This window comes from Ictalurus furcatus, chromosome 19 (genome assembly GCF_023375685.1).
Source record: "Ictalurus furcatus strain D&B chromosome 19, Billie_1.0, whole genome shotgun sequence".
Lineage (NCBI taxonomy): Eukaryota > Metazoa > Chordata > Actinopteri > Siluriformes > Ictaluridae > Ictalurus > Ictalurus furcatus.
In genome coordinates this window covers 12,091,678-12,117,570 of record NC_071273.1, presented here as the reverse complement: position 1 = coordinate 12,117,570, position 25,893 = coordinate 12,091,678, and the positions used below count along the sequence as shown (strand labels likewise).

The 25,893-nt window shown below is 40.4% G+C and overlaps 1 protein-coding gene across 4 annotated transcripts in view; it reads right to left on the bottom strand.

The window, feature by feature from the left end:
* The window catches only part of tbc1d22a (TBC1 domain family, member 22a), a 183,152-nt gene that overhangs the window by 92,047 nt on the left and 65,212 nt on the right, over positions 1-25,893 (bottom strand). For all 4 annotated transcript variants that reach the window (XM_053650349.1, XM_053650352.1, XM_053650351.1 and 1 more), the window contains one exon: positions 2,561-2,667. In XM_053650349.1, the coding sequence (XP_053506324.1) occupies positions 2,561-2,667 (107 nt within the window). The remainder of the gene's footprint in view (positions 1-2,560; positions 2,668-25,893) is intronic.

Sequence of the window (25,893 nt, the reverse complement as noted above, 5' to 3'; positions counted from 1 at the left end):
CGCCGAACACGAAACGATTGATCGCCTTCGGCTAATTCACGCCTGCACGATAAGTGCCGCGACCCACTGTTCAGCTGATCGGCCTATCGGCCTATCGTCTTTGACCACTGAGAAGAAGAATCGCTTACATGTTGGCGCGTAGCACCGCGACACAAACCGTTAAGGAGCACAGAAACGAAGTTCTCTTATCTTATGTGTATTCTACCCAGAAAGCGAGGCAGAAAGTTTGCGGTGTGTTTTGAACAGCACTATCAAGCTGTTTTAGTATGAATGAAATAATGTGAAATATAACGCAGTAACACAGCAGGCGGACAAAACCCGAGTTTAATGCCCAAGACTAGCCCAGTTTTTTTTTCTCGTGGTGGAAGAACTCTGATAAATGAAGTGACGGTTCAGTTCTTATTATCCCGTTATATTTATTGCGACGTGTTCCAACAAGAATATAAAGATAAATAACAAATGACATACTGAGTATTGTTTTCTGCTACAAAAGGTCCAATTGTAACATTACGAAAAAAATATGTATTTGTTTGCATTCAAACAAATATGAAGTATTTCAGCAAGAAATATACTTTATACTACGGCATGTGTTGATGGCAATGTTTGTTTATATCTCCATGGTACACGCACTTGTGCAAGCGTGAGTGGTAAAGAGAGAGAGAGAGAGAGAGAGAGAAAGAGCAAACGGCACTTTTTAATGCATAAGTAACTGATGTGCACCATTTTATCGGCAAAAGAGGCACTTGGATGGAAACAGGCGGGAGACAGAAAATATCGCAAACTGTTTTTTATGCATTTTCACTTTGTTGATAACAGAAATGAGCAGAAAGTGGATGGAAACTTGGCAAATGATAAACAAGAACTCAATATCCATTCTCTCCTCTCTTCCAGAATACTCTTCTTCGGTGTTTACACTGGTTTTAAAAACAGCCTTCTGTGCTATAGCGCCACCTACCTCACCCTTCTGTACAACAGCGGTGTCTCCAGGCACGTGACCTAAAGCTCAAATCTAATTGGACGGGCTGTTACGACAGGAAAAAAAAAAATCGACACGCTGGATGAAAAAAAAAAAAAAAAGTGTCGCGCCGCGAACGATGTGGACAGCTCCATAGGGATCCACTGTTTCCATTCACGAGCGTACATACGCGTCACTTAATCGCGCTCGGCGTCAAAGGCACTCGATGCACGGCTTTTGTTTCGTTTCATGCTGCGAAGAGTCCCGAACACATCGCGCAAAAACTAAACCGGCATCATTTTAAATCATGCATCGTGTTCAGATATCACTGGATCAAAATCACATCGTGTGCATCATCACACCTCTAGTATTTAGCTTTACTGAATATTTCAACGTTATTTAATATTTGACGAGTAAATCGTTTTACAAGGACAGTCGGAACTGTTTCGCAATTCATGCAAATGGATTCAAACTGACATGAACGCAGCGTAACTGCACCTCAGTGTCAAACAAAGAATCAAAAGATGACTGCTTATAATGAACATGTGGCTCTCCTGCTGAAACTATGAATTCACAGGAAAAACACTAGTGAGTGCAGGTGCAGAATCTCACACACACACACACACACACACACACACACACACACACACACACACAAGCAAACAGGGAACAGGCGACAGTAACAACTTGTGAGCAAATGCTGCATGCCATTAGCGGCGGTGCGTATGTGAAGGTGTGAGGAAAACAATGAGTGGAGGAAGTCATTAGTGCCTATGAGAATCCTCTTTGTATACACAAATTACCGCAGTAATTAGTGACAAAACAGCACAAAAGCTTCTGGGGCTCCAAATGCATTTTAATCTACTGCCAGCAAAGAGAGGTGATTCACCGAATATAAATGACCTCCGACTGTGGAGGGGACGATCATCAGCACCCTATGTGTGTGCATGTGTGTGAGTGTGTGAGCCAAAGCCGTGTGTTTGAGAGAAAGATTCCGTTTCTCTCTCCCACGCAGGCGTAATTACACAGTCTTTCATCAACGAGGAAAACAACCATATAAAAACACTCAAAGTGAACCGCATGGGGCATTCCCACTGATTTCTGGGTAACAGTGGAAGGGCCAGCGTCTTGCCTGCAGCAGCTAGCCACATACTGGAGTGTGCACAGGGCTTAACACGCTGCGTCATGACAACCTAAGCAGCACTGATGTTTCCCAGCTTTAAATCAATTACATACACAGAGAAAACAAAGACAAAGCGGGGAAGGGCGGACTACGTTCCCATGGCGATTGGTGCACCGCCGGGCCTTTTGGGTAAGCAGGTTGCTTCTGCCCACGGTGCAGAGAGAGAATATTCATCATCAGTTTCATTCCTGGAGAGAGGCCCGAGAAGGAGGGAGAGAATGAGACTGAACACCGTCACGCCTGGGATTCGTGCAGCGCTGCTACTGTAAGCAGGTGAGACAGACACACACACACTCGCACACAAAACACACACGCTGTTTTCTCTCCCAGCAGTGCAACCCTCTGCCCGAGCGTTCACACACACACACACACGCTGTTGGTTTAAGCAAGCCTGGGATCCGGCGAACGGGGAATCAATTTACCTGAATACCATCCAGCAGCTTGCTCATGCACCAGAAGCTGTCAGCCTCGATGTTCCGCAGCACCTCTTCCTGCAAGCTGGAAACATCGAAATTTTCCACCTCTTCCTCTGCAGACAAGAAAAAAAAAAGAAGGAGACGACGAGCAGAGACAAAGGAGGAAGTGAGACGAACGGAGAGACAGAGGGAGAGAAAGAATGAGGAAAAATGAGAAGAGCAACAAGAAACAAAAAGAGCAGATGAGATTAGAGCGTATAACGTAGCACGAGGTATCATTATACTTAACATCTACATAATACCATGTAAGTCATGAAAGAAATGCACAACTGATCATTTCATCATCGGGAGCGCCGTTTTATCGGCTTTGACGAAGGATGTAAATAAATGACGGACTATTCGGACCGTGTTAAACATCGCCTCCGTCATGACGGCTCCGTCCAGGTGTTTAAAACCTCACTTCCTGTCTATCCACCCATGTATTCATGTTCATACTCAGCTCTTAAAAGATTTCACGGTGAGTACAGAGCAGCTGTTACGGTTCTGAGGTTTTATACGAGCGAATGGAATACAGGCCGCTGATGTACAATTTGAAAGTGACGCGTGTTTCCTGTTGATTTAAATAAACATGGTTTGCCTCTAAACTGGATGAATTGTTACTGTGGGTCCAATATTGCGTCAAGTGTAGTCATTATCGCACAGCAGTCTCGTCAGGGTAAAATGAACACGTTTTTAATTGATCGTATTCCTAATTCAGGTGTTTGCTGTTCTAAAAGCTACAAGGCATACTTTAGTTCTCGGTGTAGCACTAACACCATGCTGACAACATGCTTTCTGTCATTTATATCATCTAATTTAACAGCCATAAGAAGAGTGCGATTCTCTGAGCTGTTTAGGACACTCCTGTCAATCCTCCTCATCATATTTTGCTAATAAAGTGGCGGTAAAACAGATGAGCCATATTTGATAAACATATTTATATATGGTTTCAGTTATACTTTTATCTAGCGTCTATAACAAGAACTTATTTAAGAAGAAAAAAAACAAAATCAATGTTACGAACAACAGTACTGACACCGCATTGTTTCCCCACACGGACTGTAGATAATGCTCTAGTGGTATTAAATGGTATATTTCACCACATTTAATTAAAAAATAAATAAATAAAAAAATCATTCTTACAAATGAAAATAAAAACAGCTCCCAGGAAACCAGGCACCTTCTCAGTCTAGGTAATATCTCTCATATACCGAGAGCGTTTATTCATCTTGATGCCCGAGTCCTGGTTGGAGTCCTCATCACTTGGAAATCACTCGCTGTTGATGAGGACGGCCCCATACGGACCGCCTAAAAATCAATGAGATTACCACTAAAACACCATGAAGATGGCTTTGGACTGCGATTGAAATGAACAGCTTTGCTATGACAGCTTTAGGACAGTTTTGTGTCTTCATGTGAAAACTGTAATGAATTTCCTGGTTACACAGCTGCACTTTTTGTCCATGCAGTAAACAGTTATAGAAGGGATTTACTTATTTATAATCGCACAGTCCGGCGTCACCCAGATGAGGATGGGTTCCCTTTTGAGTCTAGTTCCTCTCAAGGTTTCTTCCTCATATCGTCTTGGGGAGTTTTTCCTCGCCACCGTCGCCTCTGGCTTACTCATGAGAGATACATTCATACATTTAAAAATGAATATCCTGAATTCATATATTTCTATAACACTACTTTGGGACAATGTCCATTGTTAAAAGCGCTATACAAATCAAATTGAATGGTTTTTTTTTTTTTTTTTTTTTACTAAGATCTAGTCTAGGATTGATAATCAGCACCCTGGGAAACTTTGATCTGGGAGTGAATGCACTAACAGAAATAAATCACACAGAAAGAGTCCACAAAATTGACATCCAAACATAATAATGGTGCAAAACCTCTGACAGGGTTATCAGCCCTGCTGTTCTATATAGGAGTGAGGTTGGGGGTCCACTCAATACTCAAGACTACACTAGACGGCATAAGCATTCAGAGAGCCTGCATGCATCGTTCTGTAGGAATATGTGAAAACTACAAAGAAAATCGACAAGCATCGTATGCCAATTTCCATCATACTACTTCAAAAGACTAACCAGAATGGAACTGGGACGTCAAAACAAAGGCTTTCAAAGACCCAAATCAGAGACAGGTCCTGAAGATCCTGTTCAATACAGGAGATACCAGCTGCCCACAGGACAACTCCATACTGTAAAAAAGCTGACAAACTGCTGCACTAGTGACCAGCTCATTTAAGTTGTGGCAGACATGACCCTGACTCTATATCATGACAAATAATTAACTGCAGCTGAAGCTTTCGTAAAATTAAAAATGAAACACCCAAAACTGTATACGGTATCATAATGAAGACGAACTGTATGTCGATGCGTGAAATTCTGGAGGGAACGTCGGACGGCGTGGCGTGGGGATGTAATGACGTGTGACGTTAATGTTCACACATAACATGTAAAACAGGAACATGAAAGGAATATTCTAAAAGCGACTCATGTAAACACCTTAATCACAATATTGTCTTACTCAGTATAAGGTCAATAATTAGATTACTGCTGTCCATGTAAACGTAGTCAGTGAGGGTTTTGCCATTATAATTCAGCTGATGCAGGAGATGAGAGACAACGTATGACATTAAATCAAATATCCCTCATATCTCCTGGTCATACGCGTACATCATCTCCAAAAACTTGTTTTTTATACCGATCTCACATTGATGTAATGACGCTATAGATAAGATGTACATGGAAAGCTTTTTAAACCCATAAAGCTTCCCTCACTTGTCAACATTAGCATTGTAGCTTTAATTTACAAAAAAAAACAAAAACTAAAGCGCTGTTTGTTTATTATATATATCGTGTGATTGGCGTGTTTCCCGACTGTGCCCAGGTGTTCTGTGTTTATGAATATGGATTATAACCAGTTGAAGTCTGCCTGTGTTTTGTCCCGGGCCGTAATTCGCGAATAAACCACATAAACCACATGCTGATTTCACGCACTTGATTCCTGCCTCTCCTCAGTGCAGGAGACACAAACTTAACACAGCTAACATATCTTAGCTAATTAATTACGTTCGAGGTGACGGAAATACAGCGCACACATTTTATGCAGGATTCAAAGCTTTACTGGAACTGTGTTCATCCCAAGCCATGACCATAACAAAAAATTACAAATATTGGAAAGACACTGCAATGCAAATGATAATAAATACACAATAAAGACCGGTACTACTAAACTACAGTGTAAAATAAAGTGCAAAAGTACAACACAAACAAATTCTGCACATACAGGACAGATATTGCACTTATTATTAAGTGATAAACTGCACATAAGATGGATCATTGCACACATTCCTGAGTTTTATTGCACATATGAATTAGCATGATGATTGTTGCCGGGCTGTGTCACATACCTGAGCATTTTTGGCTGAGGGACGCCTTTAGATACGCTGGGGTGCTTGTATTTGGTTAGAAAATAACTCGGCACGACTAATATCTACTGTGGGTTCACATTAGTCTCCAAAAACTGAACACAATGCTGGCATTGCTTTAGAGGCCTTTCACACATCAATACAACACAGCCTCAAGCACTAATGATTTCCTGACATGCTGCTTAATTGGGTTTAGCATAAAGCCAAATCATGCATGGGTCAGAAAGAGAACCACACACACACACACACACACACACACACACACACACACACACACACACAACCTTGGCTGTCGGATGCATTAAGAACAGCAGAGGCCTATTTGCGCAATTAGCAGAGCTGTGGTGGTCCCCACTCACTTCCAATCTGCTGGAGACAACACAAAAGTGCAGGTCTGACAGATTACTCAGGTAAAGCAGAGGCACAGAGGAGGAGATCTAAGAACTTCCCTCACACAGAACGACACTCACTCACTCACTCACACACACACACACACACACACACACACACACACGGGCTGCCAGCCCGGCTCTGTCTCCTTGGCAACGGAGGCAGAACCTTGAGGCTCTGGCAGCGCTGGAAGGCTGGATGGAGCAGAAACATTTGTACCACTCACATTCCAAGCCCTGGAGTGGACAGAAAGCGGACAGAAAGCCACACTCGCAGCAGTTCTCACATACACACACACACACACACACACACACACACACACACACACACACACACAGAAACACTGAATGATGCTCCTCATTGACTTCTATAATACTTCAGAGGATGACCTTTTCTCTGAGTAATGGAGGACTGCCAACCTCTACTATTGTTGTGTGGTCAAAGCTCCTCCATTCCTCAGAGAAAAGGTCATGCTCCAGGAGACTTTCAAAGCCTGCAAAGGACTTTAATATTACTCTTGGAGCTGGGCGCATGCTTACAGGTCAAGAATGCATTTTTTTGACCCAGTGCATTTGCAACCAGTTTTTACTCAATAATTAGTAAGGGTAAAAGCCAACAAGAATTATATTAGACACTTCTAATCTTTACTCACATCTTTACATCTTACAACTACTGCTGATGGATTCCATGAATGGACTGCCATTGAGCCCTTGTAAACCTTTTTGTTTTTAAAAAAAAAAAAACATTTTTCAACACTGAATCTAAGAAAACATGCATTTAACCATTGAAAAGTGCACTAACCTATTACACGTTTTTTTTTTGTCAATTATTTGAATTAATAATGTATTTTAAATCTATACTTTGGGTAACAAAGTTGTACTTTTAAAGTGACCTCAACAATATCACTGAAAATTAAGGGGAAAAATAGTGACAGAAAATATATATTTGTTTTTCCTTCCAATGATCTTCAAGAAATTCAGATGATGAAACATCTTGTGCTATATTCCCAATATTTAATACGATTATAAAAAGAGTATACGAGTCAACCTGTACAAAAGATGACTCAAGCGTGATGTTAAATAAATTCACAAATAAATCCAAGTTTATTTTGGAGTTTTGAAGTATTTTAAAGATGATATTTCAAAATAAAGTGTTCTAGTGGGCTGGGACAGGCAAAAACCCTGTGGATAGGTCGTATTAATGTATAAAAGTATTTATGGGAAATATGCATTGTAAAAAACACTGTCAACGTTTAAAAGGTCTGTTATATTACATTTAAATACATTTAGAAATGCATTACCAGGAGCACACAAATAGCAGCCCAATCGTGAAATAGCCCTGTTAATACAAAGTCAATAGGCAGTTGGACACAGCTGAGGAGAGCTTACTGCACTATTCTGTACACACAAGCTCAGCAATGTCTCGGTTAGGGCAGACGGAAAAGCCATCCGGAGTCAGAGCCAGTTATGGATTGTTGTGGTATCGTTGGGACTGGAACTCATAATCTCCTCACGACAAGCCAAACCTTAGATAGTTGTACCACTTGGGAAATTAACACATGCCACCTGCCAAATTAGTGTCAACTGTTGGCTGGGTGAAATTGTCAAGTTACATCAGGTATTTTTTTTTTTTTTAAAGATTATTTTAATATATATTATGTAACAAAAATGTTATCAATGCTATCAGTTTGGAAATAGCAAGTGCACCGCAGAAGTTAGTTGCGTCTTGTGGTCAGAAAGTCTCCAAAACTACAATCCGAAGTCACCTACATCACCACAAGTTATTAGGAAAGGTTTCAAGAAAAAAGCCTCTACTCTCATCCAAAAACAATCTCAAGCATCTTCAGTTTGGGATCGTGTTCTATGGTCAGATGAAACCAAAATAGAGCTTTTTGGTAATAAACACCAGAGGTGGTTTTGGTGCACACAGAGAGGTAGCCATATGGAAAAGTACCTCATGCCCACGGTTAAATATAGTGGTGGATATTTAATGTTTTGGGGCTGTTTTTCTGCCAGAAGACCTGGACATTTTGTTAGGATACTTGGCATCCTGGCCAGCAGGACAATGATCCAAAACGTTCATTAAAATCAACCCAAAAATGGTTTACTGACACAAAATCGAGGTCCTGCCATGGCCATCCCAGTCCCCTGACCTGAAACCCATAGAAAACCTGTGTGGTGAACTGAAGAGGAGAGTCCACCAGCATGGACCTCGAAAATTGAAGGATCTGGAGAGATTCTGTATGGAGGAATGGTCTCAGATCCCTTGCCATGTATTCTCCAACCTCATCAGGCATTATAGGAGAAGACTCAGAGCTGTCATCTTGGCAAAGGGTGACAATAATTGTTGCACACCTTTATTTAACAAAGATTTTTTTTTTTGTATAAACCTGTGTTGTGTTTGCAATTGTTTTATATCCATGACAGCAGAGTATTTTTGTGATTTTTTTTAAACAAAATATAAAAAAGTTTAAACAATAAAGACAATTTCTCACAGCCTTCTTTGCTCATATTTACCAAGGGTGCCAATATTAGTGGAAGGCACTGTATGATTCCTTACTGTTTCTACACTAAACACTGGGAAGCTACCAGGAGAAAATAAAGACAGCAGAAACATACTTTTTAATGCAAAACTGATACATCCAAAACCAGAAGTTTAACCATTCACCATTTCAAACGATATATTATGATTAAAACGGATTTCAGAAGTGCCAGGTAAATCTTTCGCAGCCACAGTTGTGAGTGGAGAAAGTTCATTTCAGACCATAGTGCCAGGTTTGCAGGAATTTTTTGGTAAACCAATGCTTTAACAGTGCAGCTGTCCCTCATCAGCTTCCTTACTCATCACAAAACAAAGATGTGTTTAGAAGTCCCGAGCTGTTATATTCAACATGAATCCACAGCACCCCCTGTGGTAAGCGAGGGCAATGCAACACATGCAACACAATAACATGCTCCTGCTGCTTCAGTAAGTATACCTTATGGCCAATCGGCTCATATGGAGCTTGAATGCACATTACCACACTTATTACAGAGAAGTGACCGATGTGCTGTGAATGGACATGGCTAATCAGTCCTCAAATCAGAGTGCAGAAATCATCAGTAGCATGTAGCTCACATACCAGATGACAAAACAGACAGGTGGGAAGGAGAGCAGCAAGCACACACACACCCACGCTCTTTTGGTGTCTAATGTCCAGTCTCTGTGTGGTGACCACGATGCCATCTGGCCAATTGCGCTGTGACAGGAGCGGTCGTTTGCCCATGGAGACACACCAGCGGTATGGAGGCAAGGTGACACAGTCAGTGCATATAAAGAGCAGAAAGGGCAGCAAGACAACAGAGAACAGAGTGACCTCTCTCACACTGGCACACCAAATCCACTTTAATGAGTTTAATTGAAGACAGACTCTCTAAGCACACTCAAAATAAACTAACCTACCACCCAGATACACACACACACACACACACACACACACACACACACACACACACACACATCAGATCCACCTTCATCTGCGCTATACCCATTAGCCAATTTATCAGGTTCTCCTACAAAACTTTCTAGATATATGATTACTGATTACAGCTACACACAGATATACACACCACTATATCAGTGTCACTGCTGTGCTGAGAATGGTTCACCAGCCAAATAACATCTGGCCACATCTGGTGGTCCTATAGTGATCCCTTTCCAATGATGGATGGGTTGCAGATGGGCTACCGTCTGTAATCATATATACAGTAAGTGCATCTATACTGCATACGCCTGATGAAATGGCCAAGGTAGGCATACCTAATAAATTGAACACAGTGTATGGCTTTATACACACCAATCCTTTTATGTCCTTAAGACACTCTGCCTGAGCTTATAGTCATAAATCAACATGTAATATTCTCAACCTGCATGGATGAACGAACCACTTGATTCTCAACCTTTTGTAACTAAAGCTCCCCCAAGCCTCTCCTATCATGTGGGAGGTGAGAGTGCAGTGGGAAAACAAGACTTCACGCTTGCAGGACAGTACTGCCTGCATTTGGAACGTTGCTAAGGTTTGTCCAAAAAGTGACTAAAGTCGTCACTAGGCGCTTTTTTTGCAAAAAAAAAAAAAAAAGTACCGCTAAAGGGGTCTGAAAAGTCGCTAAGTCGGCAACACGAGTCTGCACTGACCGCTAGATAAAAGGCAGGCTAAGCCCCGCCTCTCTCCAGCAAAAAGAAAATACAGAGGGAGAGGGAACGTGGGTTTTTTCCCATTTATGCACATTCTATTTGAAAAGCAATAAAATATACCTAGTACCCTAATGATACCCTGTGTGTGTTTTTCTTGAAAACAGTTTGCGCCCCTCTTCAGATCTCTCCACGCCCCCCTGGTTGAGAACCACTGCGCTAGACTAAGCAAATTTTCATTACTTAAAGAGACTCAATGGAGATCAAAGTGTTGGGGGGAAATCAGTCTTGTTACGGAGTGAATATCAGGAGATTGATCACATGTTGCTTAGAAAATATTTTAGTGCCAATGTTGCACTATAAATAAAAATAACAGCTTGCCTATTTTTGGCTACATTCACGAGTACATGATGCAACACTCCTACTTCAACTGTGGCTGCACACACTCAAGCCACACACGCATCTCCCCTCCCGTTCTCATTGTTTTCTTCCTCCAAAGCTGCGACAAAAGCAAACAACGTCCTCGTCACAAGAGTTAAGCCGATCGTTATTTAATCTTTACCACGACTAATAATAATTCTAATTCAGATATCGACCTAGTCTGGTTAGCTAGATAAAATAAACTAGGACTGGTAAGAGTGTTGTTATGGTCACAGTGCACAAGTTGCATGAGCTGGTTTTTCATGAGTAAAAAAAAAAAAGGGCTCCATCCTGCTGTTCTCTTCTAAAAATGAAATCTATGTATGTAATCCATACATGTATAAAAGATGTATAGGGCATATCTCTGCTCTCTGATACTATAAATGTAGCTACCTGCATCAGTGAATGGTACAGAAATTGCGACAGAACTCGCAATGCTTAGTACTTTTCCTAGTCTTTGATAAATGGGCTCTCCCTGGAACCCTTTCGGAGAAGGAAACCCTACAGTTAACACAGAATCTTCAGAAGTTCCCTGAAAGAAACAAATCCAAAAACTTTTGAAGGTCTCTCTGCATTTTATGAATGACATTTTACTATAAAAGTGGCAGATAATGCAGTTTATCCTTCCCACAAACTCTTGACCCCATCCCCTCCCCATCAGATGGCAGAAGGAACTGAATTATCCAGGCCGCCACTGCAAGACTCTGCAAGAGCTTCATCGCCCTGGCAGTCACACTCCTCATCATCCTGCTTCCCTTCAACAAGCACCTGAATTAAACTGAACTGAACTGAACGTCCCAGGTTTAACACTAAATAATAACACAGTATTAAACGCCAAACTGTACTCTGCACTCTAGACTCTAGTTACTGCCATATGTAGTGTTTTACATTCAGAGGCAGCCATATATTACAGTATAATAGATGATGTAATTCTCACGGTTTGGCTCAGCGTTTGTACGTTTCATCTTCGTAGCATGCACGATCTTTCAGTACTGCGTCACACTCTTGTGTAATATTCTTACACTGTATGTATGTATGTATTGATTCCTTGCACTGTGCTTCTATAGTGCATGACATACTGACCCATGGATATTAATGACACTAAGATCTAGAAAAGTCTGAGCATGGACTGGGTACAAGCCATGTGAGCCAAACGCCAAAATTAAACGCATCCTTTCATACCATTGCCCATGAGATCAGGACGATGGTGAGAAGCAACGACCACAATGAATTGTGGCAGGAACTGTCAAAAATCTCACCAAGGGCCAGCTTTTCAAAACCCGCTGTAGTTCAGGAATCAAGGTCTTTCACACAAGCTGTGGAATTAACTGACCAAAAATTCTAACTATTCATCAGCATTTCTGCCCTTTTTTCAATGTCTTCTAGCAAAAAAGTGAAATTGTGTGACCTGAACTTGCTAGGACCACTTCAGATGAAAATTGCTCTGTTGGACTATCTTGGGTTACAATGGAAGAGTGTTCATGTCGACCCTTGCACACAGATGAGGAAAGGTGCCAGAACATAGAGAACAGAGCACGGCCATGAAAATTGGGAAGCAGTAATTGGAAGGTTGAATGTGCTGGTGGTTTGAGGACAGCTTGTTTGAGCCGGAGCTCCGCTGGGACACCTGGTCTAACCCGGGAGACACTCTGAGGTGTGCTTCATCTCTGCTGTGTGTTAATTAGCACATGCTGCTGGTGGCCTTCTTTTGAAGGGGTCTGCATACACAACTCTCATCAAATCCAAGTAACTACATACATACAGCATGCCTGATTCCCACCAAGCACAGAAATGTCACCTGGTACTCCAGACTCACCACACTACCTGACTAATTATACATTCCACAGGAGAGCCAAAAAAATATGGAGCTACAGGGGAAAGAAAAAAAAAAAGAGGATGTCCATACGGTGCAGAGTGCATCATTTGACAGTTTTGCACCAATCCTTCCATCTGGAGCCAAGGTTCCTCCTGTTAACGCTTCCTGTTGGCCTGTGGTCGCTTCCTGTGTGCAGGGGATAACAGACAAGCTTCCCCTGGCACGCTGCCGCTGCCAGCTGTGAGGACCTGGCACTAGTTCTGACGTGGCACACCACGCAGTCCTGCCAGGCCATATGCCCTCCGTTTGCCAGGCCACGGGGAGGAGAGGAGCTCAGACTCAGCATCACCACACACTCCAGAAGGGGCATTCATATTCGGTGTCGTTCGAACCGTCCCACATCATATGACCAGCAGGGTTCGGTCATCAAGAAGCATGTTTGCCTGCACCCAGCGCCGGCTAATGAGTGGAACGCAGATTCCACAAAGGTGTAATTGAAAGCGGGGATAATTAATATAGGAGACGATTTGGCAAATCCGTCGCCCTAGCAGCAGAATAATGAGAGCTGGGACCATAATTACTATGTAAGCGTGGCATTGCGCGAAACGGAAGGTGCGGATCCATCTGTGATTTATGAGGATCGTCATCTGGAGGTAATGAATAAAAGGGCTGTAGCAAAGAAGAAACAGAGTGCTCACATTCTCCAAGAGTCAGGTGTTCCCACATTTCACCCAGAGCTGGGACATGAGCTGATGAAGAGAAAATACGTGCTTCCAGTGCGGTCTTTATCATCACTGGACAAAAGATTTCAACATGTAAAAAAAAACATGAGTGATGTAACTGAGGGTTGAGTATTTAAAAAAAAAAAAAAAGATGGAACGATGGAAACAACACAAAGGTATAAAAAAAAGGAATAAAACACACTGCTGCAAATGAGTCGACTTCTACAAAAGATTTATTTACCAATCACTGTGCTTGTACATGTTTATCACTGCATAATATTCATTCATTGTCTTGTTTTGGCTAGTGCGTTCGCCACCTGATATTAAGATCCTTTCACAGAATTACAGAGGATTTCATCGAATTCACACATAACAATATTTTCCTATAAAGGTTGTTATATGTGCGTGCCACATAGGTTTTCACACTCATGTAGGATCCACTGAGATGCACATTCTTTTAACACCAGCCTGACTTTTACACCAGACCCTGGCAGAATACAGAGGAGATATTTAAAATTTGCACGTTATACGTATTAAATCAGTCTAAGAACGCAATCCCAAACTCTGATGTGCAAGAACTTTGGGCCTTTAAAATGGCCCTGCCTTAGAAGCAGATCCTCTTATACACAAACGTGGATGTGTAACACATCTTGTGTAGTATAGGTTTAAACGAGTCGATCAAAGCAATCTTTGTAGAAACTGTATCAGTTATTCAGATTTGTCACCTTTATTAAAATAAAGAAGCATGAATTTAAGGTTGAGGTAGATTTCAAAAGCATGTGAAGTGCACACTTTTCCTATTCCTGGTTAACTGTTTTCATTAATATTCATTAATGTTAATGAGGTAATGTTATAAATGAAGCCACTTGCAAATACTTTTTATATGAAAGCCTTCAATGTGTCAAAACAACAACCAAACAAAACATTGAAGTCATCACAGAAAGTGGTGAACTCACTATGAGCGAGTTCTGCGCAGAGCAGAAAGCCAATTATTAGCTTGTTCTGAAATAGAAATCCTCGACAAAAAAAGAATAATTTAGGAACCTGAGTGGAATACAAACCACAGTCACTTTTTTCTCCCTTGAACTTGTATTACCGATGCATTCTGTAATACTATGAATAATCTAATCCTGGTGCATTATGACAATCTTCTGCTGTTGAGTCACGTAAAACATCATAGGCATACGTGCATGTTTTAATATAATGTGCGCCTTGTGTTTATGTGCACGATGAGGTGCCGGTCATATCACCCACAGCAAGATCAAATAATGCATGAAAATACATCAGAGGATCAAATCAGAAAATGTCAGATCTGATCCTATACACATCTAGCATTTCAGGCCAATATTGTTTGGAAACATACACTCAGTATTAGATGGAAGCGTTGTCATGCTGTAACACCTGTTACAATGGGGAGAAAAACATCGAACTTTCAGGACAGAAGAGACTGATGGTTCTGCACAGGTAATGATTTTTTATTTTTTTTTTAAAAGATTTTAAATACCTTTAAGCATAATTAGTGCCATAACAAACAGTTTCACATGTGTGAAATAGTTGGGAATTTGTCAAGAATTGGACCTCACATACTATCCTTGTTTGGGTATCAGCTGGGTTTCGTTGTAATCAGGTGCGTATGTGAAGACTGATGGCATACCAGGAGATTTCAACATAAAACCCTGCTGCCTCTACCAGGAGGTTCAGAAATAGCCGTCGAGGTCTCCATAAGATGCTGAGATAAACACTCTCCCTAATTAGCAAAGAAACAAACAAACAAAAAAATGTTTTCTACGGACTCGGTTTAAATATCTGAACCCTACTGAAAATCCATGGTCTGAATTGAAGAGGGAAGTATAAACCTTAAAAAAATGTTCTGAGTGGAAGAGTGAACTAAGATCCTTCTACAAGTGTTTCCAACCTAGCTACACGTTACAGGAACAGACTTAGTGCTGTTATTCCCTTCAGACCAGACGTCTCTAAATATCGAATATAACGTGCCAAAAATGTACTATACGACCAAAAGTTTGTGGACACCAGGCCATCACACCCATATGTGGGCCTTCCCCAAACTGTTGCCACAAATTTGGAAGCAAACAATTGTCTTTTTATGCTGCAGTGTTACAGTTTCCCTTCACAGGACCTAAGGGGCCCAAACTTGTTCCAGCATGACAATGCACCTGTGCACAAAGGGAGCGCCATGAAGACATGGCTTGCCAAGGTTGATGTGGAACATCTCGAGAGGCCAGAGCGCTGACTTCAACCCCACTGAACGCCATGGGGATGAATTACAATGCCAACTATGCCCAGGGCTTCTCAGCTCCCAACCTCACTAATGCTCTTGGGGCTGAATGAGCACAAATCCCTACAGTCACATCTAGTGGAAAGCCTTCCCAGAAGAATGGAGGCTGTTATAACATCATTTCTTAATGGGCTCAAACAGATGTCCACATCCTCGTCAAGAGAACAAGGGCAAAATTAAAAATGATTTTGACTTATGAAGGTCATCCACTACATAGTATTTTTAGTGGACTTCATTTAGTGAGAGATTAGTGATGCCTCAGTGTTCTACTGAGTGATTGAGTGATTGTTCTTTTATTCCTGCTGCAGTGAGGGTTTTTTAATGAAACTGTGTAATTATTGTATGGATTGATTGTGCTGTAATGTGTAATTGTTTATGATGTGTAATGGTGGTAAATGAGTTTCCCCTCAAGGGCAGTAATAAAGATTTCTAACCTAACCATACTTTTGGTGATACAGTGTGTTTACGGAAGGGGGTGGGGGAGCTTAATTTCGCACATTTTCATGAGGGTGCCAATAATTATGGAGGGCACTGTAAATGCTTCAGATGAAAAAAATGATCTGCCAATAGAACGACAGTCTCAACCTTAATGTCTTTATATAAGGGTGAGCCAAATGAAAACTTAATGTCTTTGTGCATTGTTTATTGCAAATGAGTTTCATTTGACTCACTCTCACATTTTTATACGAATGAGAAATACTAGATGAATATGTCTATATTCAAGAGATGTTCACTTGATACCATTTTTTTTTTTTTTTTTTTTTTTTGCAGTGGTCTATCATTTTGCAATTAAATGGGTTTTTATTTCATACTTGACACTGGCCTTCTACTTGCATTAAATCATTTACAGCAGGAAATTAAACTGAATGGGGTGTGATTGTCATTGATGGTGCACTAACAGAACTGCCTCGAAATTAAGATTTCACTGTAGCACATTGTCAAAAGATACTTATTCATAAATCACAGATATTATAATAAGAATAAAGTTGGAAAGGTCTACACAGAGCAACAGCCCTCACAGTCAATTAAATAAAAATGCAGTAATCCTGCAGCTGTGTCTGTACAACATTTGCAAGGACAAATCAAGCACTTAGACTTGTTCATCTTTTTTTTTTTTTTTTTAAATCACCAAGCCTCAGGTGTAAAAATAAAGCCTAATAACATTGCAGCATGCTATACTCTCACAGGCCACTTTAATAGAAACGCCAGTACACCTACTCAATCATGCAATTATCCAATCTGCCAATCATGTGGCAGCAGAACAGTGAATAAACTTATGCAGATACAGCTCAAGAGCCTTCATGTTCTAATCAAACATCAGAATGGGGTAAAATTTGATCTTGGTGACTTTGACCACAGAATGGTTGTTGGTGGCAGACGGGCTGGTTTGTGTATTTCAGGGATCTCCTGGGATTTTCACATAACAACAGTCTTTAGAGTTTGCACAGAATGGTGCAAAAAACAAAAAAGATCCAGTGAGCCGCAGTTTTGTGGGCAGAAATGCCTTCTTGATGAGAGAGGTCAGAATAGAATGGGCAGAATGTTTCAAAGTGACAGTAAATAAAATAAACATTCCTTAAAACCGTGGTTTAAATAATTAATAGCGCTGGATTTCTACTTTTGGTTTGAACCCTGGGTTTTGCCTGTGAAGACGGCAATTGTTTTTAAAAAGGATAAACTATCATGAAGACCACAGAGCTGCCTATGGGAGAAAAGCAAGCCATTTTGAAGCTGAGAATTTTGCAGTCAATTTGAATGATTTGAACAATTTGGAATGTCCTGAAAAAAAGAGAAAGAAATCAATCATTTGTGTACTAACAGCCAAACATCAAACAGGTCAGCCAAGGAGAAGAGCAGCAGCTGATGACAAACATTTTGAGAGCTGTGATGAAAACCCCCAAAACAACAGTCAGTGACATCACCAACAACCTCCACAGGACAGGGGTGAAGCTATCACAATCCACCATTCGAAGAAGAATTCTAGCGCAAATTGGAATTCACAAAGAAACAAAGAGATGAGCCACAAAACTTCTGGACCCAAGATCAACCTCTACCAAAATAACAGAAAGGCCAAAGTGTGGAGAAAGAAAGGATCTGGTCATGATCCAAAACATAAAAGCTCATCGGTCAAGCATGGTGGAGGTAGTGTCATGGCTTGGGCTTACACGGCTGCTTCTGGAACAAGGTCACAAATCTTTATTGATGATGTAACTCATGATGGTAGCAGCAGAATGAATTCAGAAGTCTACAGAAGCTCTGTCTGCCAATTTACAGAGAAATCTAATCCTATCCAGTCTGATTAGGAAGAACTTCATCATGCAGCAAGGCAATGATCCAAAACACACTGACAACTCAACAAAGGACTTCATCAGGGTGGAAAGTGGAAGGTTTTAGACTGGCCAAGTCAATCACTAGACCTTAATCCAGTTGAGCAGCATTTCACCTCCTGAACAGAAGACTGAAAGTAGAAACTCCCAAAACAAACAACTGATAGAACTTGCAGTAAAAACCTGGAAAATCATCACAAAGGAAGAATGAAACAGTTTGGTGATGTCAGTGAGTCACAAGCGTGATGCAGTTATTACAAGCGAGGGATACGCAACAAAAATATTAAAAGATAATTACTTTAATTTACTTTAAGATGATCTGTTTCAATACTTTTGCTCACCTAAATATCAGGCGGTCTTCCACCAAAGGTGCCATGTTTCAAGTTGTTTAACACATCTATATGCAAATACCAGGAAATTAAGCTAAAATTCTATCGTCCCATATTCACCTTGTAATCTCAAACCCCAATGTCTTCAGTGTACTGTATAGCAAAAACAAAAGAACTGTCCGTTCTGTTCAGGTACTTTCGGGGGGACTGCAGAAACAAAAATAAAAAATAAAACTACGTGCCCAACAATAAGATATTTCTATGGCAATAATATGTAAGGAATTGTGCCCTGCGATGGATTGGCACCCTGCCTTGTACCCGATGCTCCCTGGGATAGGTTCCTGGTTCCCCGTGACCCTGAAAAGGAGTAAGCGGTAGAAGATGGATGGATGGGTGGATGGATGGATAATATGTAAAGATCATAAGGGGTTTTGAAGATTTATCACTCTGTTCCTGTTTGTAGGAGAACGGATGCAGGTCATTTGTTCTCTCCAATTTTTGGTCAGTCGTCAAATTCAAACCAACACCAATGATAGTATGATAGCTATGTGCAAAAAAAAAATCAAATAAATAAAATAAGGTTGCATGTTTTTGCCAAGTTTTGTGCAGCAGTGAGCTGGTAAGATTGACACTTAGGTAATTCCTCAGTCTATAACAATGTAAAGCCAAGTTATACCTACCCTGTAGGTATTAACACGGGTGCAATTTTGAACCAAAGTGCTTTGGAAAAACCAGAGTTGCTAATGAATTTTGAATGGCACGTCTCCAACATGTCAGTGAATACACGTTTATTTCTGACCATGAAAGGGGCTTTTGAGTGCAAACTGGAACTAACTGGCTGACACTCAAGCAAATCAGAAATACTCATGCCAGTGAATAATGTTTGAAAATAGAGCCCTAAGACCCAAGGCTTCCACATTTGCATGGGAAATGTTTCAAAAGTGACAGAAAAAAATAAAAATAAAAACTTGAAATTTGATCAAAAAGTTGATGAGTCGCGTGACAACCTCTCTGTTGGCTCGCCTCACTGAACTTCAGCTATGAGAGGACAGCGGCTCTAAGGGTGGCTGTGATAATGAGAGGAGACGACTAAGTTTCCCAGAGTATGAAATATGAGCTCAGATCAGTCCATTAGGGAATTAATTTGCAGTTCTCAGCGGTTTGAGGGAAATCATTAGACTTACAGTAATGGAAAGGTTATGAGACATTAAGGGAATGGTCAGACAGTTAAACCGCCCTTTCTGAGTCCTTGGAATTGATAAATTACTGCCAGAGTCTTTGGTACTGTAACAAATAACTACTTTACAGGACTCAAAATCTGGCAAACCAATAACACGAGTTGTACAGCAACATGACAACTTTGAATTGTAACAGAACTGTAGCAAACAGTGCTCAGACAAGGGTGACACATTTCACTAGTAGAAATAAAGAGTGATTGGTCACAGCAGGGATCTGAGCAGAAGTTCAATTTATAGCTTTTTATAGCTGAGTAATTAAACCGAATCCAAAAATATTCAATATTATCCAATTCCTCAAATAAAACGAATGACTTGGTGACAGGGCAATTTCTCTGAATTATTCTCTGCTCATGCTCAAAGCCAAAAAAAAACTGTAAATGTAATATCAGATGTATGATTCATCACAGATTATTATGAAGACTTTAAACTACACCACACATTTACCTTACCTGCTAATCAAGTCCAATAGGGATCTAATGCAATGCCACTACATCTGTATCTGATTAGTGCTAAAAAAAAAATATCCAGATCTCAATCTGTACTCAGATTTAAAGCCAAAGTGTGTGTATAATATATATATATATATATATATACACACATACACACACACATACATATACATACACACACACACACAGCGCCCTTCATTAATATGGTCACCCTTGGAAAATGTGAGCAAAGAAGGATACATGGCATCATGGATTCCAGCAAATATCAACAGATATTAAATGAAAACCCAACTGCGTCTGCCAGAAAGCTTCAAATGGGCCGTGGTTGGATCTTCCAGCAGGACAATGATCCAAAACATCCATCAAAATCAACACAGAAATGGTTTACTGACCACAAAATCAAGGTCCTGTCATGACCATCCCAGTCCCCTGACCTGAAACCTATAGTAAACCTGTGTGGTGAACTGAAGAGGAGAGTCCACCAGCGTGGACCTTGAAATTTGAAGGATCTGGAGAGATTCTGTATGGAGGAATGATCTCAGATCCCTTGCCATGTATTCTCCAACCTCATCAGGCATTATAGGAGAAGACTCAGAGCTGTTATCTTAGCAAAGGGAGATAGCACAAAGTATTGACTGAAATGGTGCCTGTGTCGTGTTTGCAATTGTTTGATATCCATGAGTGCAGAGTATTTATGTGATTCTTTCCTTTTAACAAAAGATCAAAAGGTTAAACAAAAGACAATTTTTCACAGCCTTCCTTGCTCATATCTACCAAGGGTGCCAATATTAGCAGAGGGTACTTTATATATATATATATATATATATATATATATATATATATATATATATAAATATAAATATAATGTATGTATGTATGTATGTATGTATACACACACACTGGAAAAAAACACAAAGATAGAGCTCTGCGAGACTGTTACATTAATCTCACTTGTTATCTCAGCTATTTTTGTTTGGATATGCCCAAGATATTTCCTAACGAATGTAGCTGCTTCTATTTCACGAAATATAAACAATCTAGTAGCCTAGTAACCCTGACCAGGCAGGTATGGATGCTGTAAATGCATCGTTCTTTGTCTACAAGCTTCATGAAAGTAAAAAGCTCCTACTCTTGCGATTATTTTGATGTGTTACATGGGATCCCAGTCCTGATGCAATCTGATGCACACCTTTAGATTCAAGCAGATGCCCTGCAAACCTTTCTAGCAAACTTTCTTAAAAAAAAAACTTAAAAATAAATAAAATAAAATAGTGTGCCTACTATTTGTATTTGCATTCATTTGAACACAATATCTGTTCAATCCAAATAATGTATATGTGTTCAGCTACATCACTGTCCATAAGTCGTAGATGCAAGCCAAATCAAAAAGTCTGAAAAGAGGTAGGGGTGAGGTGCATTAATGTCTCAAAATAAGTCATTTATGTGACAGCTATAAAATAGCTGGTAAATTTTTGAAAACACCTCAGCAGCTCATAGCTGCTAATGAGCATTAGCCATCAGTATAAATAGTGTGAGCCTGTGCTAATCATGGCTTCAGTTCATAGTGCCTCTTGCTCCTGGGAAAGTGGCTCGGTTCGATGAGGAACTCAAGCAAAGAAGAGTGGAAAAATACCCGCCGCACAAAGTCTTAGGACCTGCCGGCCAATCACTTAACAACTTGTTAGAGCAAATCAGGCACGTTAATCAACGCCACATTAAAATAAGCACTTGGCTCACTTACCCAAAAGGAGGAATACGAACAAACCGATACTCATTAAAGACTTGCTGCTGCGTCTCACACACCACTGACCATTCATTTCTCCAGTGGAAACCTGGCATTCTTGGTCAATCTGAAAACTCTTACTGATGAAGCGAGGCAAGGCAGACCTCCTGGTTGAAGTATGGATTGACGCAACGTCTTTGCAGCAGGATATGGAAGCGCTGCCAGGAAATAAAGAAGCTCTTAGTGACTGTGACTGTGCAGGGGGGAGTTTAAGCTAGAAGAAAGACCAATATGTGCTAAACCGTTCCTCATGCCACCTGCTGACTGCCAGACTAGTACTGCTTCCAGCACATGAAAGATTAAGAATGCCGTATGTGGTGAAAAGCCTCACATGCGAGAGCGATTCCTCTAGATCTCAGCAGGACTCCCTTCATCTCCTTTCCTATTTGCACCACAGGCAACAGTTAAAGCCACATGTCTTACCCCACCTTTGTGATTCTGTGCGTTTCTACTCGCTAAATTATCTAGACGCGTTTACTTTAGGAAAAATTAAAGCATATCAGCTTTCAGTCTCAGGGTGTAATCCTTCTTTTCCTGATGCTCCTCAAAGACGTTCAGCATTGAGAACGTTTGACAGTCGTACTGTCATTGCAGTGATGTACTGTAATTTCTGTTGACTTGCCATAGTGGAACACTCAGAACGAAAAAACTTGCTTGGGATCTTAAATCAAAGTGACAAATTTGGGACATGCCAGGCGTGTTTACAGCTAATTTCTTCAAATTAACAAGTTTTAAAAGGAATTTACCTGCCGTTCACACTAGCAACTGACAGGTCACTTGTAGCTTGTCTCTTGTGGGCGTGTATAACCATAACAATTGTCACTTTTTTAGTTCTGGTAAGAAACAGTGATAGCTACATATAGTTACCACGGCTAACTAGATAAACGCAAATTATATAATCAGTATCATAATCTGTCGTTTGATTGTTGGCTTTGTACTAAGTTCACTGGCAGATTAGAAAAGCAAGCTACGTACTAGCTATGCACATTCATCAGAGACATCAACCATCTCTACTTCTTCCTTACAAGCTTGATTTTTGAGTTATAATCCTTCTAGGGACGTTTAATGAGAGATCGTATATGACAGGATAAGATGAAACCATGACTTTGATTTTTGCGTATCAGAGTAGTAATTGGAACAAACCTACAATTAGTTGTATAGAAGCCGTCATTGGGGAACGGAAGAAAGTCAGACTACACATGCAAAAAGATTGGTCTGAGGAATCATGTATGAAAGTCCCATACTTAATTCGCATAAAATTGAGAAAATGTCACTTACCACTTTCGCTGAAATCATGGCTTATTATTATGAATGTACATATAAAAATAAAAAGAATTATGGTTGTCAGCCACATTGCCATTGGCTAGTGTGAACGTAGGTAAGCCTAAGAAGTCATTTTCACTGGACAGTGGCATTACCGTGTTGATATTTCTGTAAAGCTGCTTTGAGACAATGTCTATTGTAAAAAGCGCTATACAAATAAAATTGAATTGAAAAGATTTCTTTAGCTCAAGTTACCGTATTTGGATGAAAAGTTTTTCAAATCATGTTACCATTCGAACTTCTTCAGTTCACTCAGAAATAGGCAGGCAATACTGCAGGACTTCCTCCATGTAGGGAGTGATAAGGGCTATTAATTACATGAGAGCAGAGGGACAATAGGGAGATGTGCATTCACCCAGCAGGTCCCGGAGTTGAGCCTGGACCTCCATTAATGTCCATTACCTCCCCACATCGCCATAACTCCTGGGCCTTGGTGATTACTAGAGCTTGATATGTATGCCTGGCAAAGCTGTTACACATCACCTCAAAACTCCCCAACCCATGATGCAGTCTTGCAGAAACAAAGGGTTCAGTCTGCTTGGAATATACTTCAGTAATAATGCACACAGTGAGTACAACGCTGCTTCTCAGAGAGGAACAGTTGCTACCGGTGATGTATCACAACACAGACAACAGACAGTTCAAAAGCTTGTATCTAACAAAAGAGTCAGGTCTTCTTCTGAGAAGGTACCAACTTTACTACAATACGTTAAACATACCTTTAGACGTCTATTTATATATATAATCAATTTGAAGACAAGACAAAGTCTAAGGGCCAAAATATATAGACTTTTAGTCTTGGGGTGGGAAGTAAAAGGCATTGCCTTGCAGCTGGAGCCAAGATTGGATAATGAAGAGGAGAAATGGTGGCTGAGTTGCCCCTGTCACATGGTAACTGAGTACAACCGTGAGTAGAGACTACTGGCTACTCGATCCTGATAACTACAATCACAGGCAAAGCATAAGGACATGTATCTTTGTTGAACTGTCAGGAGAAGTATGAATTAATTCACCCAGCAATAGTGGCAGCTGTAACAGTGACAGAAACAGATCATTATTACCTTTATCTGTGGTGCTACTGATGAGCACCAGCGAAGCGTGTCCCCCTTTAGCCTGGGAGAATCCATACATTGGCATGAAGCAAATTACAATATAGATTTCCTCGTGTTCAATAGCGTGCCATACTAAAGAGTCCATACCACTCCATCAGGCTCATCCTCTTTAATTACAAAGCATTAACGTTGCCTAATGGGAAAATTGTTTTGACCTAGAATGAAAATAGGTCTAGACTGAAAGGAGGCAAATCACACAACTTATTACAAGCAAGAGCCTGGGAGCATCAGTGGCTTTTACGATATGCCACAACTCTGCAGATCAGGAATACTGATGGAACTGACAAACACACACACACAGAGTTCTTAAAACAAGGAATTCAACTGGTGCCAAGAGATTAAACACGTCCTGAATTAGAGAAAATATGATACTGTCTGGTTCAAGCAAAAGTCAGAAGCAGTGCTATTGATAGTTCTTACATAACAGCAGTATCTGACACTGAAAATAAGAATCTGATTTTCATACACGAAGCACTTTGGAAGCCTCTATAACCCCCAGTCTGCAAACAGATACCAACTGTACAAAATGAACTTTATTTCACTGGAATTTATTACTTGTCATTTTATTACAGAGCCTCTGTCCTTTCCTTGTGAAAGAGTTCCATACATTTTAAAGACCACCCCCCCCCCCCCAGACATTTTTCCCCTAGACCTTTTATGCTCTGAATTCTTTCTATTTTTATATTAACTTGAGCATGAAAAGAAAAGGAAATTAATTGGATTATACATTAGAGAAGCTGTCTTAGTGCAGAGAATAAAGGAATGTCTGAAGACAATGGGTTTAAAAGCATAGTGTCTTATTACCTACAGTGCCCTCCACTAATATTGGCACCCTTGGTAAATATGAGCAAAGAAGGCTGAAACATTTTGATCTTTTGCTAAAATAAATTCACAAAAATACTCTGCTCTCATGGATATCAAACAATTGCAAACACAACACAGGTTTATACAAAAAAAAAAAAAAACATTTGTTAAATATAGGTGTGCAACAATTATTGGCACCCCAATGAATTCATATGAGGAAAATGTATTTGAAGTATATTCCCATTGAGATTTTACATGTTTTTAGTACAGCTGGGGGACTAGGAACAGGAAGTTGTTCAACCATGACTTCCTGTTTCGAGGAGTATAAATATGAGGTAACTCATAAGCCAAATTATCTTAGTCATTCATAACAATGGGTTAGACCAAGGAATATAGCTGTGATGTTCAGAAAAAGGTTGTTGAGCTTCACAAAATGAGAAATGGTTATAAGAAAATAGCACAAGCATTGAAAATGCCCATTTCCACCATCAGGGCAATAATTAAGAAGTTCAAGTCAACTGGACATGTTATGAATGAAGCTGGAATTGGACGTGTATCTATATTGTCTCAACGCACTGTGAAGAGGATGGTTCGAGTGGCCAAAAAATCTCCAAGGATCACAGCTGGAGAACTGCAGACAAGCCATACCTTAGATAGTTGTACCACTTGGGAAATTAACACCTGCCAC